At 34.5% G+C, this 18849-nt stretch overlaps 1 protein-coding gene across 1 annotated transcript; it reads right to left on the bottom strand.

Annotated features, from left to right (window-relative positions):
* Positions 1-2290: 2290 nt before the first annotated feature.
* On the bottom strand, positions 2291-18470 carry LOC136831228 (WD repeat-containing protein 43). Its single transcript, XM_067091259.1, has 11 exons — positions 18314-18470; positions 15470-15643; positions 13342-13562; positions 12671-12907; positions 11836-11991; positions 9231-9399; positions 8820-8963; positions 7921-8070; positions 5544-5695; positions 3676-3923; positions 2291-2799 (listed from the first exon to the last, which is right to left on the bottom strand). The coding sequence occupies exons 2-11, from the start codon at positions 15638-15640 to the stop codon at positions 2429-2431; spliced, it is 2019 nt and encodes a 672-aa protein (XP_066947360.1). The 5' UTR covers positions 15641-15643; positions 18314-18470; the 3' UTR covers positions 2291-2428.
* Positions 18471-18849: the final 379 nt, after the last annotated feature.

Genomic DNA, 18849 nt, shown 5'->3' with positions numbered 1-18849 from the left:
GATTTTCTATCCCGTTAGCCTCGGGATTTTAAAAGATTCCTCCTTCCTGTTACTCCGTAAAGAACAACGTGCCAGTGCTTAACTGATTCAATAAGTGATGGACCTACTTGATGGGCATTGCTCTATACTGAATAGTATTATAATTTTCTTACTTCTTCCCCTGGTGTTTTAGAATTTCCGTTTTCCTCAGATTCTATTATACCCTCAAGACAGTGTTTCTCATTTCACGCAACTATTAGCTGTTCATTATTACATGCCAAAAACTCACGTTGCTTTCTTGGAGGGAAACGGGAAGGATATATACTTTTAAATTCCCAAGCTAATGGAACAGAAAATCCAGTGCATAATTTTAAATAATACCCGGCAAAATCACGTGCTTGCAAGATTACGCACTAACCTGTAATTTAAAATCACCAGACCTGTTTGAAGATACACAGAAACAAGGATAGAGTTTTGGAATGAAGCTCGAGTTCACGAGGCTGCACATAAGGAACAGAAAAAAGCACCATGCGGGTTGTCATGGGACTGTTACCTTGGCAACAAAGGAAACCGTGCTAAAAGATTTAGACAAAAGTGCATTGATCACATTCGTTTCAGCATCCACCGTACTTTGCACACTTACAGTATACTGTATATCCGTTACCTAAGAAATCTTGTTTTTTTCTAGATTTTTGAGTCATACCAATGAGTAATGAAATCCAGTAAGTTGCGGTGCTGCTGTAAGAACAATTTGTTATATAAGCGCAGTCGTGGTCTGGCTTAGAAAGTAATTTGGCTGTGTATGACGAGGATGCCACTCTCCTTGCGTCGATTCCACATCCTGATTGAAGATTCATAGCTTTCGATTCTCTTAATAGTTTTATGAAATCGGTACATTGGAAAAATGATGGGGAATTAAGGTGAACCTGACAAACCCTTAGTATGATTAATATTAGGTCTAGGTTACTTGATCCCTCCCCACCTCAAGATCTTATACACTAACTTTTCCTAAACTACAAGCTAATTATATATTGTGCTATTACTAGTCCTTTCTTATTCGTGACTTTTCTGTTGTGAGGTTCAGTACCACATCGTTTTCTGCGAGTTTTGTTCTAGCTGTGATCAAATTAAGTCATGATCTTGCTAATCATGTGGTTGAATGATTGAAAAATTCACAAGTTCATTAGTAGGTGGAAATGGTTTTGTGTTAAGCAGGCTTACAGAAGTTTTATTTCGTAGTTTGTTTCTCTTATTGATCTCATGTACTTCATTCTGTACTTTTTGTACCAGGATGCTTTCCTTAACTGAGCCTGTAGCAATCTATTTTTTCAAATAGTTTTGCAGTTTGGCTAATTATAGTAGTAGTCTGTGTATTAGGTAACTTTAAGTATGAATAAATTAACAATATCAATCATATTAATATATGCTGGTGAAGGCTGTAATTTCTCTGATAGGCAAGATACATTAGATCAGTAATCACTGATCTTGAGGTTAGTGCAGCTTTCAACTGTTGATCATGGCTTTTTCTAAAGTTTGGGCAGATGGGAGTTGTGGGAGCATTTCTTAGCATTATCATTCAGTTTTTCTACTATATTGCACTGAGTAGTTGCTGATGGGAACTACAGTATAATGGTTACGGGAATGAGATATTTGGTATTTCTCAGGGTAGTGTTCTTGGACTACTATTTTTCATGTGTAATCATGTATGTAAGATATGTGGTTTAACCTTGAAAACAAAATTGTTGCATATGCAGATGATGAACTTCTCGTACAGATACCATCTATCAAGTATATACTCTGGTCACTGATTCTTAATGTTCTCTCTGGCATTGCAGTTCAGTTATCCCACTTTGCATGCTTTACAACACTTTCTCTAGTTCTGATCATGCTTTGCACTTAGATCTTTTAAGTCTCTACCATGCACTATATAGTCCTAGACGTGAAGTTTAATCCTTTAGATTGTCTTAACTCTTCTTTTGACAAGCTCAGTCCCACACATTTCTTAGAAGTTTTGTTTCCATTGTACCCAAATTATGGAATGGACCTCCTAGTCCTGTAGTTGAACCCCTGATTCATCTTCAAAGTTCAAAACTAGGGTGCTAATCAAGTTTATTGTTGAGCAGGATTATGAGATCCATTTCATTGTTTGTTTTATTCTATTAATCTTCCCGTGTTCTTTCATTTATATATCTTGTGCATTCTTCTGCTTTTCCAAATGGGGTTGCGGCTTGGCTAATAATAATAATAATAAAAATTAAATGATAATAATAATAATCTAAATACTTTAGGAACTGTTTACAAGAAAACTCTCTTCCATATTAAAATAATTTAATTGCAACTCTTCTCTCATGCTATGGCTGTCAAACATAAAAATATTAAAAATGTTCTGAAATTTTTCGTTAAACTTTGGAAAGAAAACAATCAGGATGTCCACCGGTCCTTTGGATGATCACTCTTCACTGTCACTGTCCGTACCACCATCATCATCACCATTCATATCAACGTCACTGTTTTCACTGGCATCATCCTCATCATCGCCATCCTCACCGTCCTCATCATCATCCTCAGCATTTTTCCTATCCTCTTCGTCGTTTTCACCATCAACGCTCTCTTCCTCGTCTTCATCATCACTGTCCTCTCCTTTCCCAGCTTTATTGTTTAACTTTCGTTTGACAGCTCCAGACTGTGGGTCTGTTTCCATTTCTGATTCTTCATCAGTTGGGCCATTCATCTGATCTATATCTGACAGCTCATCCCAATTGTCCTCAGACTCTGATACACCAATCATTGTGTCCAACACGTCATCTTCATCAGAAGATTCTGAAAGTTAATTACAAAAATATAACATTTGGAATTTAAGGTTCCACAGAAAGTTTTGTACTATACACAGTGATGAATACAATTGGTATGGAAAATGCACTTAATATTCGAAAACTGATGCATGCACATTCATTAATCAGCAGTATGCTACAAGGAATATTATAAAGAAAAAACTTACAAACCCAAATTCCAGTCTTTTAAAAATAATTATCTCCAAACACCATTTTATAAAAGTTGGATAATTACAGCTATTACCAACTTAATATAGAGATAAAGTGACTAAAAACTAGTTAATAAAATGTTCTAAGTGATTGCATTCAATGCATTCAATCCACTATATGGACCTATACTGCAATGTATTTAGAATCAAATGTAGCTTGAAACGGTATCATAAATAACTTATATCACATAATAGAAATCTGCAAAACATCACATCTACATTTTCATCTATCTCTTTTTTTCCATATCTTGGGGCTTCCTACTTGTTCTGCTCATTCCATACTTACATTGTCTTCCAGCCTCTAGACAATACTCTGCCATTCTGCAATATTATCTTCCCCATGTTCTCTGGCCATAAATCTTATTTTAAGGTCACGCAATAAAAAAATAAAAAAATCTTTTTCTTTGTCAGTTGCCATATTTCTGTTGTATATAGTAGTACAGGCCTCATGCACATGTTCTATGGAAAAGGTGAAGTGTAGCCAGTAAATTATGTGCATAAAATCTGCATAGTATTATTGGTAGCATTTGTCATCATAACCATGACTATGGAGTTGAAACTTGCCAACTTCAAATAAAGTTCTACCATAAATTTGAACCTCCTTTTGAGATGACTCCTAATGTTAAAGGATGACAAATGAAAATGAGAGTACATACCATCTCTGTAAACAAGTAAAGCTTCTGGTTCTGTATCCTTCTGTTTAACCTCTTGTTGTCTTGCTGCAACATGTGTTAAAATTAGGTCCAGTCGTGCATGTAACTGCGTCACCTGAGAAAAAGTCGACATACGTGCTGCACTGATGTTGAAGAAGGGTTGCATTAACTCCTGTCGATCAGGGACCGTACTTAGGTGACTCATGTGATGATACAGAACTGATCGTACCCATTTGACATGATTTGCATTTCTGAAATTGACACAATTTTGCTGTAGAAATTTTTTATCTTGAATTCAATCTATCATGTAAAAGTGTATTTATCATAAAATACACCTTTACAGTTTAAAAAATTTAATCTAAAGTTCCTACCAAGTTGTCTAACTTCCATAACTTCACTTTCCTCATATTTCCACCTCTCATTTAAGATCAAATCCTTAGGAGACCAAAATGTAAAGAAATGTTTTAACCAACCTGCTTTACAGAACAACAGAACCCACAGGACTCCTTAAAGCCTAATAAACAATTCTGTGTATTAAATTCTACATAACATACAATTCAAAAAAGGGTCTAATTCAACAAGAACACTAAAAAAAGTTCCTTTTTTGTCAAGAACACTTAGAGGATATGTGAATGAGTGTCAATATGCAATTCCAAGAATTGTGCAACAAGATCATGTGGTGTAATGTGATGTGTTGTACTACACTTGAAGTAAAAACTATGGTTATGCTGGGTGATTTAACTTAAGGGGACAGTAATAAAGAAAAAGATATAGTAGGTTTGGAGTGAATGATAACTAAATATCCTATGGAAACGTATTATTTGAAGGGAATGGCTGTTGGAAATGCAGTGCGAGTTCAAATAATCAATGTTTGTAAGTATACCTGCCAGACATGGTGGTGACAAAAAATGTTATATTACGTAACAGTACAGAAAATAAAAGAATACCAATGATTTCAATAGTGAGGAAAGGTTGTTGGAAGTATAGCTGCTTATCACTGTTAAAAATTAAATTTAGGTACCTTTAGTTGGTGAAGGATCTGAAATGTGGCTTTGAAAGTAAATATCAGTCTGACAGAAAAGGTGAGAGCACTATGTATACAAAAGTGGATGAAGTATAGGCTAGATGAAATATAGGTTAAGATAAGATGCAAAGGTGATAGGAACTAATGGGGAAATTTCTGCTTCTCAAAGGGGGAATGGATAGTGACCCTTGCCTGGGTACTGTAGATTACACTAAAAGATTTTTTGGCATGCACTAAAACGAGAGGAAGCTTTTGACACAACTGACAGAGATATTCTAACCTTTCTCTTCATCACATCATCATATGCAATTTAAAGTCTGTAATTACAATGCCTTATAATTCTGTATGTTACTAATTCTTTGCAGAATTCAATCAACCTAGTTGTACTGCTTCTGTCATTTTTATTTTTCATCTGCTTCCTACAGCATTCTTCAATGGGCTGACCAACTCAAACTTTTTTCTTGCTCTAATATTCACCCCCTCACATAAGACAAATCCTTGGCAATCTGGTTTAACTCCTGAATATGTTTAGAAGTGGTTCAGCCAGATGGAGGGAAAAGAGGATAAGGTGGTGAAAAGGTGTATTTCTTATCTAGCAGCAAACTGTGCATTGTGTGTGCATGTGAATGAAGTTCTGCTTATGAACCTTCTTTGTGAGTGAATGAAGCAACAATGTTTAAAATTTTTCTGCACAGGAGGTTCACCACGGATCCAAAAGTCAAAATAAGAATTAGGCAGCCAATAGCACTGCATCTTGAGCCAACCATATATAATAAAAAGCAGCTTTCTGTCAGAAAAAAACTTTACAACATAACACATCTCCCATGTAAACTCTAAAAATACTTACTTGTGACCTTTTCCCATTATGGCAACTGCTAGCTGTTCCAAGAGAGGAACAACTGCTTGGACAGGAAGCCGTCGAACTGTCTTGTTGATGGCTTTCAGATCACCACGGTCAAAAACATTTCTGAGAATATTCTGGTCTTTACTGTGCAATCCCTGAAAATAAAAACATGATTAACAGTTGAAGAAAGTCCACTTCCATTATGCACTTACATTAATTTTCATTGTCTGTCTTGCTGAAAAAGATTTAATACAACACAGGCTGTTTAGGACGGGGGTTCTGTTCCTATGCCACGTTGTAAGCTGAAAATCGTCATAAGCTGAAAATTTTTCGAAAATCGTAAAAAATCCTAAGAAAACCTTACTTTTAATGCTTTGGGTGCATTGAAAACGATGTAAACTGCATTTTTATTGAGTTTTTCATCAAAACAACCTCCAAACTTTTATTATTCTGCTGTTTTGTAGCCATACTTCTTGTTGGATAGGCGTCGTAACCCCAGAACATGCGTTGTAAACCAAAAATAATTTCTGATGAATATATTTGAAAAGCGTCATAACATCAGAATGTTGTAAGCCGGACCTGTCGTAACCCAGGGACTGCCTGTATATACTTTTACTTTTTTCAGTACGTAATAATATCCATTTTCGTATTTAATACCTTTTTCGAAGTGTATCCAGGTAAAGATATCAAATCAAGCTTCTTACATTTTGGTTAGATGAGGATGAAATGCTTAAAATAGCAATCGCTTACGTTTTTTTTTTTTTTTTTTTTTTTTTTTCACACTATCCCCTTGAAAGACCTTACTGCAGCATGAAAGTACTTCACTTTTATAACCACTTCTACAGTAAACATCCAATCATTTGACAACTGACTCGAGGGAAAATCCTATTATTTAGCAAATTTAAAAAATACTGTAATCCCAATATATTTTTTAAATCACTTACACAACTTACTGTTAAACAAAAAATCTGGTCTGCCTTGACCTGTTCAGTCCCATGATAATATCCACGAATAGCAAATTACATGTAATTTGCAGCTCCTGTATGCAATTGTTTGGTGTCTGTTTAACTCTCTTTCTCTCTTGTGTTGTGTATCATTATTCAATTTCAAGTTTTGATAAATATCCCATAATAGAGTGATTAATATACTTGTTTATCATCAAATTTATTCAAGGTTTCAACCCATGATATGAAAATACATAAATTCATGTAACTTATGTTTTAAACTTTGTAAGGAAATCATAAATTTCTATATGTCACACCAACTAACAGTATTGCTATAATGCATGTTTAATAATCTCTCCGCACACACAATGTGACTGAAATGTTTACAAAATTCTTGTGTGGAGATTCCAAAATGCAGGTACAAAATGCTAGCTATTTCCTCAGAATAAATTCACCAAAACAAATGCTCTTATATGTTCCCAGTACTTTCTTTTTAATTTATAATATGCCTAGGTGTGATGCTGCACCAATTATTATTATATTAAAACAGCTTGCATAACCCCCCCTCAAAACTTACAATGAAATAATGATACGGAACAAGAGAAGGAAGACAAAATGAGACAGTGTCACACAACTGCTACACTGACTCTGGGGGTATCATGTAAACTATACGACTGGATCAGTTACTTACTGGGACGCAAGATTCCCAAAATGTCTGTTATGCATACTCAATATTATATTTGTATATTTAATAATTAATATACAATTTATTTTTATATTACTTTAGAGTAATGATATTGGCATAATGATGGCAACTTAACAGACTTAATGGATGATGGAATTTTAATCAGCAAAATCCATAAGATTTACAGTTTACATAATAATTATTAGAATAAATCACACATCTATAGAGACAGAACTCACTACAAGCACCAGAAGAATTAGGAAGGTCCATACCTCCTTGTGGGGAACCATAGGATGGGAAGTTGTAAATGAGTGGATATTTGTGGACATGGAAGCACAAGAAAGACAAGAATGGTGGAATTTCACAGAGGTCCTTGCATTGCAGAGCATTCAAGAAAATTACTTTATTTTTCCTTCTCAGCTAGTTTTCTTCTATCCTTAACTAATAGTTTTGCTTTGTTTTCTTACCGTATATTTAAGTATTGAGTGAACACCTATACAAAACATATACTATATATAATTATATGCAAAACTGATGAAGTTTAACAAACACCCAGATAGCTGTACATGCGAAGCTTAACAAGTACTCAGATGGCAATACATGCCAAATCTTCCATTCTAAATGCTAATTTAGGAAGACAAGTTGTAATTTTACCTCACTGGGTATCAATACATACTCATTTCACAGTTGATCTCAAAATTTACTTAAAATTACTTCTTGGAAGTATCTCAATCACACAAGCAAGGCCTACCTGTAATAGTAGTTGAGCAAAATCATCTGTCCCAGAAAATGATGTCCCTTGTGCACCTGAAGTATCAAGGGCAAGAACATTTAATCTTTCTTCCATGGGCAGAGATGCTACATTGTCTTCATCACCTCTTTTTCTCTTTGCCTTCCCTTTCTGTACAAAGAATAAAGACAATGATTAAGAAAATTCTAAATATATATTTTAATCTATAAATGCAAATCTCTAACACCACCTAATCTACTGGAATGCCAATCTACTCTGCCAAAAGCAGACCCGAACAAATTTACAAAATCTCACGTTCTGGTACAAGGAAACCAAGGAAGGTATTTTTGCATTTTTTGCTTAATAAAATCTGTGTTGAGCTCTAGTTCACTTGAAATAAGATTTCAAATACTGAAAGGGTGGATTTTTCTGCAGACTAAATAACAGAAACAATACACAAGTGTGGCATTATCACTTTTACTTTATTAATTCTAAATTACAAGTTATTACTACTCTAATACAAACGGGAAAAAATTCTGCTGAAACAAGGATAGATTTCCCAGAAAAGATCTCCACTTCTTCCTTTACCTCTTAAAATATGAAATACAATAATCATAACCAAGGAGATTTGCTTCTAAAATGCCAAAATGTCCTCTAAGCTTAACTGTATACAGTAGCTCATCAATTTTTTACGACAAAGCCTCATTTTCAAAACTCTTTCATCACAACCACTACATGAAGTTTCTCATAATATATGATTATGATAAATTTCCCAAGAATAAAATGGCTTTCAAATTTCTGAAAATTCTAAAAATAATTAGCAAATTTTCTGAAACTCAGAGCTCCTGTAGTGGCTATTCTTAAAATTCAAACTTGAGGATGGCAGACAAAAATTGTAAGTTAACTTCTAAAACTCTCACCTGAGCAGGAGCACTTTGTATTGGTCCAACAAAAGTTGCATCATCTGGAACAGTTGGGGTTAAAGTTTTTAACAAACTGAGTCCTTTTCCTGGTGATGGTTCGGCACGAATGAACTCTTGTTCTCCAACTATCTTTTCTAAGGACTGGAACAAAATGAGACGCCATATATTTTTATTGTATGAATCAACCTCTTAGCTATCATAAAATATGTCAAGAAAACAAATAATTTTCATAACCAGGCCTTATTTTCTTTATACAATAATATAAATTTGATAGAAAAAAATCATTTACCATAAAAACATGACATATTACTGTTAACAATACAGCTCACCCAGTACCACCACATATAGAAATCCTTCCCAAAGTACTAGTTTCATTTCCCAAAAACGAGAATACATGAAATTCCTTACCACACGCTCAAATATGAAGATGGATGATCTATTATATACTATGATGATGCTTGATTCTGAATCATTGCAGAAATGCGAAGCAACTATGGGAATTACACTTTTCTTATTATCTGACATGCTACAAATCTGCAAACTACCTGTGCTCTTGACAGCTTTCCCACCTTTATTCCTGAAAGTAAAAACAGCCGATACAGTAAGTAACCAAACAGTATTGATGATGAAATGTTAAGATCATCAAAATTAATTTCATACGTTGTTCAAGGTGTGCAAAGGAGGGAAGAAGAGCAGTCCCTCGTTCAAACAACAGATATTGAAGCAGTCTCAACCTGCATACAAAATCCTCCCATGGCCATAGATCCTTGAATCGTGAATATTTTAGCAATCACTCCCAACTCTCATAATAGTAATGCAGTAACATCTGCATGTATAGACATGTGCAAATGATATCAAAGGAGAAAGAACATAACTATTGTAACCCCAGTTATCGGCGGGGTTCCGTTCCCAAAGGCGTGACGATAGCTGAAAATTGGTGGCAAGAGCGCCGATCCCTGGTTATCAGCGCTGAAAATCCAGTTATCGTCAGCGCTAGATAAGCACCATAAAACCAGATCGCCGATAACTGGGGACTGCCTCTATACAATTTTACTCAATGTGTATACCTTATACATAAAGATACTAAACATACAATTTCTTTTTATTGCTACTATGCATCACTGTTGTTGATCAGTAATTTTGCTTGTTCCCAAGTGTCTAGTTATCTACAATTCATTCTTCATTCATAGTCACTATTCTCTTTTTATTGTTACTACTATACATCACTGTTGTTGATCAGGAATTTTGCTTGTTCTCAAGAGTCTAGTTACCTACAATTCATTCTTCATTCATAGTTACTGTTCTCTGAATTAGTTATTTATCAGCCATTGATTTTCTTTTCTCTCATTCATCCAATATTTTCGTATGTATATCCTTTTCATCTCTACCTCTCTCTCTTACTGAAGCAAATCATTTGTCGTCGTCATCATGTTTCCATTAATTACTTTCACATATTAATTTTATTACTGTTCTTAGAATTCTTTGTTTTCTGTGTTGTGTTGTGCTGTATAAGCTTGCTTTGTCATTTGTCTAATGAAAGTGCTTATGTATTTTTGTATAGTTGTTTAAAGTGTACCTGTTGAGTTTTGATACGTTCCGACATTCTATTACTAAGGGCCATAGCTACTCCGTTCAAAGCTGAATGGCTTTCTTCAAAATGGATCCACGTTCCAGTACACAGTCTTCACTCGTGCATAATCACTTGTTATCTTGGGGTATCCTATGCACTTGTTCAATTTATAATTATTATACTACAGTACTGCACTCTGGGTATATTTTTACTGAATTACAGTTGTGTACTTTACTTCTTAATAGTCAGGAAAACTTCTTATTTCAGCTCTAACTTTGCTTCTTGGACAGTCATTTCTAATATGTCTTATATTAGATTAAACTCTTTTATAAACAGATAGAAGGTACACTGTCTAGCTCTTGCAGGATTGTTCTGATCAGATTTCATACCTTCTGGTGTTCATTAGTTATGAAGTCACCTGATCAATGGTAAGCAAAATTCTGGGGCACTGCAGCATTTTCTTATCTTAGTACTTTATATTCATATTTAAAGCAATTCTGCAATGAGCAAATACATTTCATATTTACTACCTTTAAGGATACTTCTTAAATACCTAAAATTTGTATACTGTATTTTCATATTTTTTGTAAAAAAAAAATCCATATATTTTCAACAAAAAATTGCTTCCCAAATAAAGCTACAGTTCCCATATACTTTCCATGTGTCATCGTGTATGAATCTTGTAATCATATTAACAATTAACTTTTAGGCATTTTCCTAGTTTATTAATTATAGTGGTGTCTATCATACACCAAATTTTCCCTTGAATTTGTCACACAGATAATTATTCCTTTTAATGATGACCATCCTAACAAAGTTTTCCACAAGGATACAATTAAAGAATAGATGTAATCTCTTGAAGGCTGTTCTATTGTTTACATAGATAAATGCAAAGTTACCTGTGCCTTTAGGGTTGTTAAACTTCTGAGGTTGCACCAACCACCAGGAATAAAATGCAACTTAATTCTTTTACCTCAGTTGCACATGCCATCATTCAACCTCTAGAGATGAGGTGGCAAACTGTCCAATTTTACCCTCAATTTATGTTTTAAGGTGCAATGACAACCATTTCCATGTTTATGCTGGCTTCATCAAGATCATGATATGGCTAAAAATGGAATGGAGAAAAAAGGAAACAAAGTCCAAGTAACCTTACTTGGCTATCTATATTAATGAATAGATATCAAAAAGGGACATGACATAGTCTGATGTACCCTCAGGCGCTGGCCAGCTTTTTACAAAGTCTGTTTTTTCTGTTTGTGGAGATACAAGTACATGAAATAAAATTCTGTATGAGAAAAAACCACTTTGTATTCCTACAAGTCACACAATTATAGTTTTTAGCGGCCCTACAAGTCACACAATTATAGTTTTTAGCGGCAACTGAAAAACTTACTACCGTCAAACGTACATCAATTGATTTAAAAGCATTTAATCACTTACCCATTCAAGTGATGTGTAAATAATACTAAAGCACCTTTTTGAGTAGTAGCTGAGAGTGCCACAGTATTATTGCTTAGTTCACTCACGGCCATATTCGTTATAGTGTCATTTACCATAAAACTACAAAGAGGACTGTCACTCGAACTACTAGTTGACCTAAAAAAAGAAAATGGAGAATCAATCAGCAATATAAATTCCAGCAGATAACCTTTTAGGATTTAATCATATGATAATTTTTGCCATAAAAATATGTGTGAAAACTTGACATAAATAACTGACATCAATAAGTACCATAAAGACAATCCTTTCGTCTGTCTTTACATTGCAATGCATCAGTTGTTAAGAACATAAAATAACTGCTGAAAATTTTAAAAAAATATTTGTGATCAAGTAATCACTCTGTCAGGTTCTTTATAATTCAAGATTAAAGGTTAAAAAAAAAAAAAAAAAAAAAAAAAAAAAAATAAAATAAAGTGCACACTTCCCTTCTTCATCTTTTCCATTTTAATCAGATGATAAACTGTGGCCAACAAATTCTCCAATGTGGCAAATCAATTAATTAGTCATAAACACTGCAACTAAATAAAGCAGGAGTTGTGATGACAAGGTAAGCATCACAGAAACAGATGAACAAAAACTATAGGCCACATAGCTTGGTCGATACAGGAATAATAACACGCAATGCAAGGGGTCTTCAAAATATAAGCAACATAAATCAGATAAAATGTATATAAATCCAATGCAAATTTTGTATGGATTAGACAATTTGCTAGTCGTCAAAACATACATTTACCACAGCTGAATAACTTGTGTACTTCATATCCACTCCACTTACCAGGCGTATATAAATCGATCGTCTAAAGATGATGACAAAAAGTAATGACCACCAGTCTTCTCTTTCATGCGAATCTTTAGTAGCTGTGTAACTGGAGACAAATGTCCAGTAAAATTATTCTTTACTTTAACTTTTCCAGACTCGTGTCGATGCAGTACCTCAATTTTACGGTTGCCTATGGCTATCATCTTCTTACCAAACAAACAAATAGCAGTGCCTTCACAAACTTTATCTAATCTGTAAAAAGAAAGGTAATTAGCTGAGATTACACTGTAAAGTAAATGAATCTTTTAACTAATATGTCAAAATCTAAAAAATTAGGTGTTGTCACACTGAAAAAATGAAAACCAAATAAAAGGAATGAGTGGATAAATAACAATTTTCAATATAAAATGACCAGCTGTCTTGGGCTCTTCACATAATTACTGGTTAACAAGGATCTGGAAATATTTTGTCATGCTAACCATAAACAAAACAATCAACAAAGGCTAAAAGTTCGTTTTATCTTCCATAAACTTATAAGTGCCAAAAATTACACAGCTTAGTTCACAGGGAACTACTTTCTTCTAACACCCTAATATACAGCATTTACATTCCCCTACTGGAGTAAAGGACATTACTGCAACAAAAAAATGTTTACAAGAGCATTGCTAAACACCTGAAATACTCACACATCTTTCTTTCCTGTTTCAATATCCCATATGATGATGGTATTATCTCTTCCTAGGGATACAAGCCTGTCTGAACTGAACCAAGCAACATCCATTACAGCCTGATGTGATGAATGCTCAAATGTAGCTTTAACTTCTGATTCCTCTGGACTGTACAAAAGTACTGTTCCTGCTAGTGTCCCCATGGCTAACAGACTATGGCTGTCCTTGTTCTTCCCAGCCTGTTAATTACGTGTAAAAACATATATTAACTCTCAATTAAAAGCTACAAATTAAAACATGAACTGTTGAGACTATAACCAGTTACTGAGAGAGCTTACTGAATAAATGAAATGAGGAAAGAATAAAAAATTAAATTAAAAGAATAAAAAATTTATCATTAACAAAATATGACCAGTTAGTACACCATTAAGTAGACAAAATTCACCTCTTTCAATATATATTAACAAAAACAATGGTAACAATAAGTTAGAATAAAATAGGCAGTATATAATAAAAGCAGAGATAGGAAAGAGGAATAGGGACCAGGAGGTTTATACAGTCACCACCCTACTTATGAACATTCAAGTTACAAACATCCATAGACACAGACACAGTCAAGTTCAAATTTTGCTCTGTGTGCCTATTCTCTTAGTAAGAATTTTTGCAATGAACAGAAGAACATGAGGAAGAAGAAGCTGTTCCTTTAACTACTTCACTGATTATCGCGAGTATTCTCGTGATTAACTACCATGTATTCTTCTTACAATCACAAGAATGCTCATTCATACTCATAAATATTCCTACTTATGTTTATCTTCCCGATGTAACTTATTCTATGATGAATTCCTATTGCTATAATTCCTCTCTCCATAGGAAATGTTTAATATGTATTTTTTCAACAGATGGCAGTATGCATTGTTTACTTTGTGAACTTCCAATGTCAGACGCTGCTCCTGTGAAATTTTCTCCAAGTTCATAACTTTCAAAGCATGGAAAAAAATACAAAATTTCGAATTATGCACTACATATTAAAAGTCAACTTAAGAACAGTTCAAGATACAAACAGCCGCCCGGAACGTAACTCATTCGTAAGTAGGGTGGCGACTGTATAATTGTGACTTTCATACTTGGAGGACACTGGGAGAAATCTGGATTTTCATAAAAATAAACACAAGGGCAGTGAACATAAAAAAGAAATAATGTACTAAAGTAGCTGTACACTGCTGGGATAAAAATCATATGTTTATTTCAGAGTAAATCAATTCACAAAAGTAATGAAACTAAAAAATGCAAAGTAACAGATGGGGCACTTACACACTCATTACCCAACAACAGCAGAAAACACAACAATCTAGTAGCTTAGATAACAACAACAAATTAGCTTTAAGAGTCAAGCCTATTGGATCTAGTCAGCTGGTCAAATGGGGTGCTCATTTTTATACTGCAGACTGCTGAAAACCCCCAGATTAAAATAATGCAATGGATTAGCAAGGACTCCATGGAGGTATACAATAGCTCATGGACAAGAACAAGGGCTAGAAAATATATAAGGGTCACTGGACTGAATACATCACATGGACACTAAACAGATTATAGCAGGAGCTATAAAAAAGCTACGAGCAATATTCTGTAGTGTTCATTTGTAAAAACGTGTACTATACTCTATAACAAGAAGAAGACAGAAACACAACTTTTATGTACCAGGCCATTTTCTCCTATTATCAACTGGAACAATAATGTTCCTGGCCTTTTTATCAATAACAACAACAATAATAATAATAATAATAACTACACAACAGTACAGTAATACCGATACTGTACGAAAATTTAATCCATAAAATATGTTTCAGATTATTAAAAAAACCCTTTTATATTAATGAAGTTTCCTTTAATTTTGGATTCATAACCTAATTTTTTCATTACAATATCTTTCCCAACAGTGCAATGTCACCTTAGCTAAACAAAGTGAAATCCTGTTTCCTTTACATGAAAAAAAGAAAAAAAAATCAAAGAAATGAGATAACCTCCTGAAGACCTATAAAATATTTTAAACTTTTTTTTCAAGTAATACCCATTTTGCCAAAGACACACCAAAAATACTTCCATCTTATAAATGAAACATGGTTGTAATCTTTGTAAAACTTACCTTAGGAGAATATTTGATGCATGAAGTGGTAGCTTTGAGGTGCTCTGCCGGCTGATATTCATGCGCAAGAGCTCCAGAAGTTGTGTCCCAAATTCTCAGGACACCATCTGGTCCACTGTGTGCTAACTTTTCCCCGTCAGGGGTGAAACTTACTAGCTTTGACTTGGTCATCTCCTGTGAATGCAAAAAGTTCCATTCAAAGTATCATAATGAAATTATGTAATATTGTATATAAACAGCAGGACAGGTTATTTTAATTTCATAAGAGCTTATAGAAAAAGTGAACAACATGTGACACAGAGGCATGGAAGTAGAAATAGTAGGAGAAGTTACAATAAAAAAGTACAAAATATATAAGAAACAAGGTTAATGAGATTCAATAGTATGATACCTCATTAAAAACCAAACTTAAGATACAAGAACTGATACAAAGCAAAAGGGTCCTAAATGTTCATATGTATATAGGAATGAAACATGAAAACACTTTGTATCAGAATGTGAAATTTGAATAGATATCTAAGATATCTGAGGCTGATAATTTCTGCAATAACCTTATGCTGAAAACAGTGGTAATCTAATAGCAAATATATTTGCTTCCTTAGAATAATCATGATGAAAAAATGGAAAGATTTTACTGAAGGACTCTGGAACACAAAATAATAAGAATAAAGCAGCACATGACACAGAAAGGATAGGGAAATTTTAGGGGCTGTTACAAAAGCTTACCCTCTACAGTCATGAAGAAGACTATCAACCAAAATATGCAGATGTGTAAATATCAAAACTTAATGTATAAATAGATGTAGAGTGGGAAAATGCAAGCAAAGATGCAACAATGAAATTGGAAAAGAAACTTTTAATACACAGCACTGACCATTCAAAGTCACTTGCTAAGCAATACGAAAACCTAAGCATTTACAGAAACAGGAAAAACTTATGCTATTTGTAAAAGTTACTTTTACATGGCCCATCAAGTACATATGTAAAATATACTTGTTCTAATAGTTTTTTAAGCAATTTTGTTGAATTTGCTCTTCATTTCTGGGGGTCACTGCAGATCAGGGGTATAAACCTATCTTAGAAATGGTGAAAAATATAGGAAATCCTTAGAAAATGGGGAGGGATCCAGACCCTTCCCTGGCCAGGTCAGGGTACAACACCCTCAGTAAGGTTTGGTTGTTTTGTGCCCTTTTTAGCAAAGATCATTACTTATTCCATAAAAAGTTTATGAATTAAAATTCAACATTTGGCTATGCAATACATAAAATTTGGACTCTGCCATCACCATCAAGTTGTCCTTTATTAGCCTACAATTCATTCATTAAACATAAGCAGCTTTGCACAGGCTATTTAAGCTATTATAACTTACTGCTTACCATGTTGATGTAATACTACATTTTGACTTGCCCTTAATAAATTTTTAAGCATCATTATTATTTTGTCTTGGAATCCTTCCTTAGCTATCAAGCTTTTTGCCAAAAGTCCAAAAACCAATATTCCTGATGTAATTTTAACCAAATGATGCAAAAAGCACATTTTTGGAACTTTTTAAGAAAGATTTTCCCTGAAATGTCTTGTCCATTGTCCTGTAGTTTCTATGATGTACAGTATTTCAACAGGGATGCATTTTATTCAAATCCCAACTTAATGTGACTGATTGTATAATGCCATGCCATGACCTGGAGGGGGGGCAGTGCCCTTGGTTAAAGTTAGGTTATAGGCTAGGAAGGTTATCATAGGATGTATCCCTTTTAAACTGTCTCTGGCATACTATTATAATGGCTGTGGGTATAACTGAAAAATGCTACCATGCCTCTCTGGTCCAGTGACTACCAACTTACATGCACATTGTTCGCCATGTTTAGTACCAGCCCCTTGGGGGTGAAAGTAGAAACATACACAAAAGATGGTAATTATCATCAATACAGAAGGCATAACTATGAACAAACGCATAAACAAGAGGTGGGTAGTATGCAGAGTAGGGAGACAAGGATATTCAATGTTACTTGTGAGGGGGTTGGGGGGCAAAGCATACAGGCCAGGTCAGGGCACAGCACCCTTAGTTAGGTTAGGAAATTGAGGTCTGGTTAGGTCAGGACACGACATTCTAGGAAAGGTTAGGATTTCTCTAGGATTTCCCACACCTAACCCCATCTCCCTACTCTGTACCCACTCCCATAAGGTGATAAATATTTCAGTCAGCGTCTGGCTACCAGGCTGCGGCAGTAGTCTTTAGTTTTACACTGGCTGTGACCCATAAAAATAACCAGGAATCCTATAATAGGCTGGACACCCACTAGCCTAAGACTTATCTGTTCAAAAATAATTAGGCTTGCCTAAGATATATGGAGGAAAAAGCTGATCTATACATGAAATCTAGTCTACAGGCTCTACATACTGTAATTGACAGTGAAATAGGGGCCGCTGGATGGACCTAGCACGTCCTAACGGCAGGACTTCAAGATAAAACAATGTTGATAATTATGAATCCAACAAGAATCGAGTCAAAAATGTATTAGGTCAGCACGGGGAGCATTGTTATAATAGGTTTATCCTAACAAGCCTCAGCAAGGCTGCCCAAGTTCAACGCATAAACCATAATAAAGAACAATTAAGTTGCGGTGCCAGAGTTCCAAAATTACGTAAAATAATACACAATCAAACGTTACATCCAAATATATAGAATTTCTGATGTAGTAAACTTACGTTACCCTTAACCGCACTGTCAGATATGACGGTGGGCTGGCCATGTTACAACATAATGTTGCTGTATATAACTTTTAAGGATAAACACTTAACCTCCCGAATTACGTATTAATTAAACACTAATCTGAAGGTACTTACTAAATGTATCAATTTCTACTTGTTCGACTCATGTGTACACGTTTAATAAACATGCGCACGTGCAATTCGACACTATTTAGTTACCACACCACAAGTGTATTTACGTTAAGCAATCGAGGGTTTGCAGCGTACACTAGAGGAAAGCATTGGCGACAGTAGTAGGGGAGGACCTATGTGACGGCTCCCAGAAGCGTTGTAATTTTGGCAATGTTCCCACCAGTGCTTATTCAATTTTTCCTTTTCTTATATAGCCAACCTTCTCTCACTTTTTATGATTAATATTCGACTGTTTCGAAGTTATTATTGTTCTATTTTTTATGAAACTTGTTCATTGTATGCTTTATTGGCTGATCTTTTTCCTTGATTGTCTTCAAATGTATGATAAAGGTCGCTTGTCCTCCGAATCTGTGTCAAGGATGTTTATTGATTGTTGTTTCCATTGGACACAATGTGTCGCAGGTATTGTTTTAAGAATTATCATTACTTACATAATTAATCTCTTTGACCATCTTCCTCATTCTTGGCTGATTCAAATG

The sequence above is a fragment of the Macrobrachium rosenbergii genome, chromosome 4 (assembly GCF_040412425.1).
Source record: "Macrobrachium rosenbergii isolate ZJJX-2024 chromosome 4, ASM4041242v1, whole genome shotgun sequence".
Taxonomy (NCBI): Eukaryota; Metazoa; Arthropoda; class Malacostraca; order Decapoda; family Palaemonidae; genus Macrobrachium; species Macrobrachium rosenbergii.
This window is presented reverse-complemented; position numbering and strand designations above follow the sequence as displayed.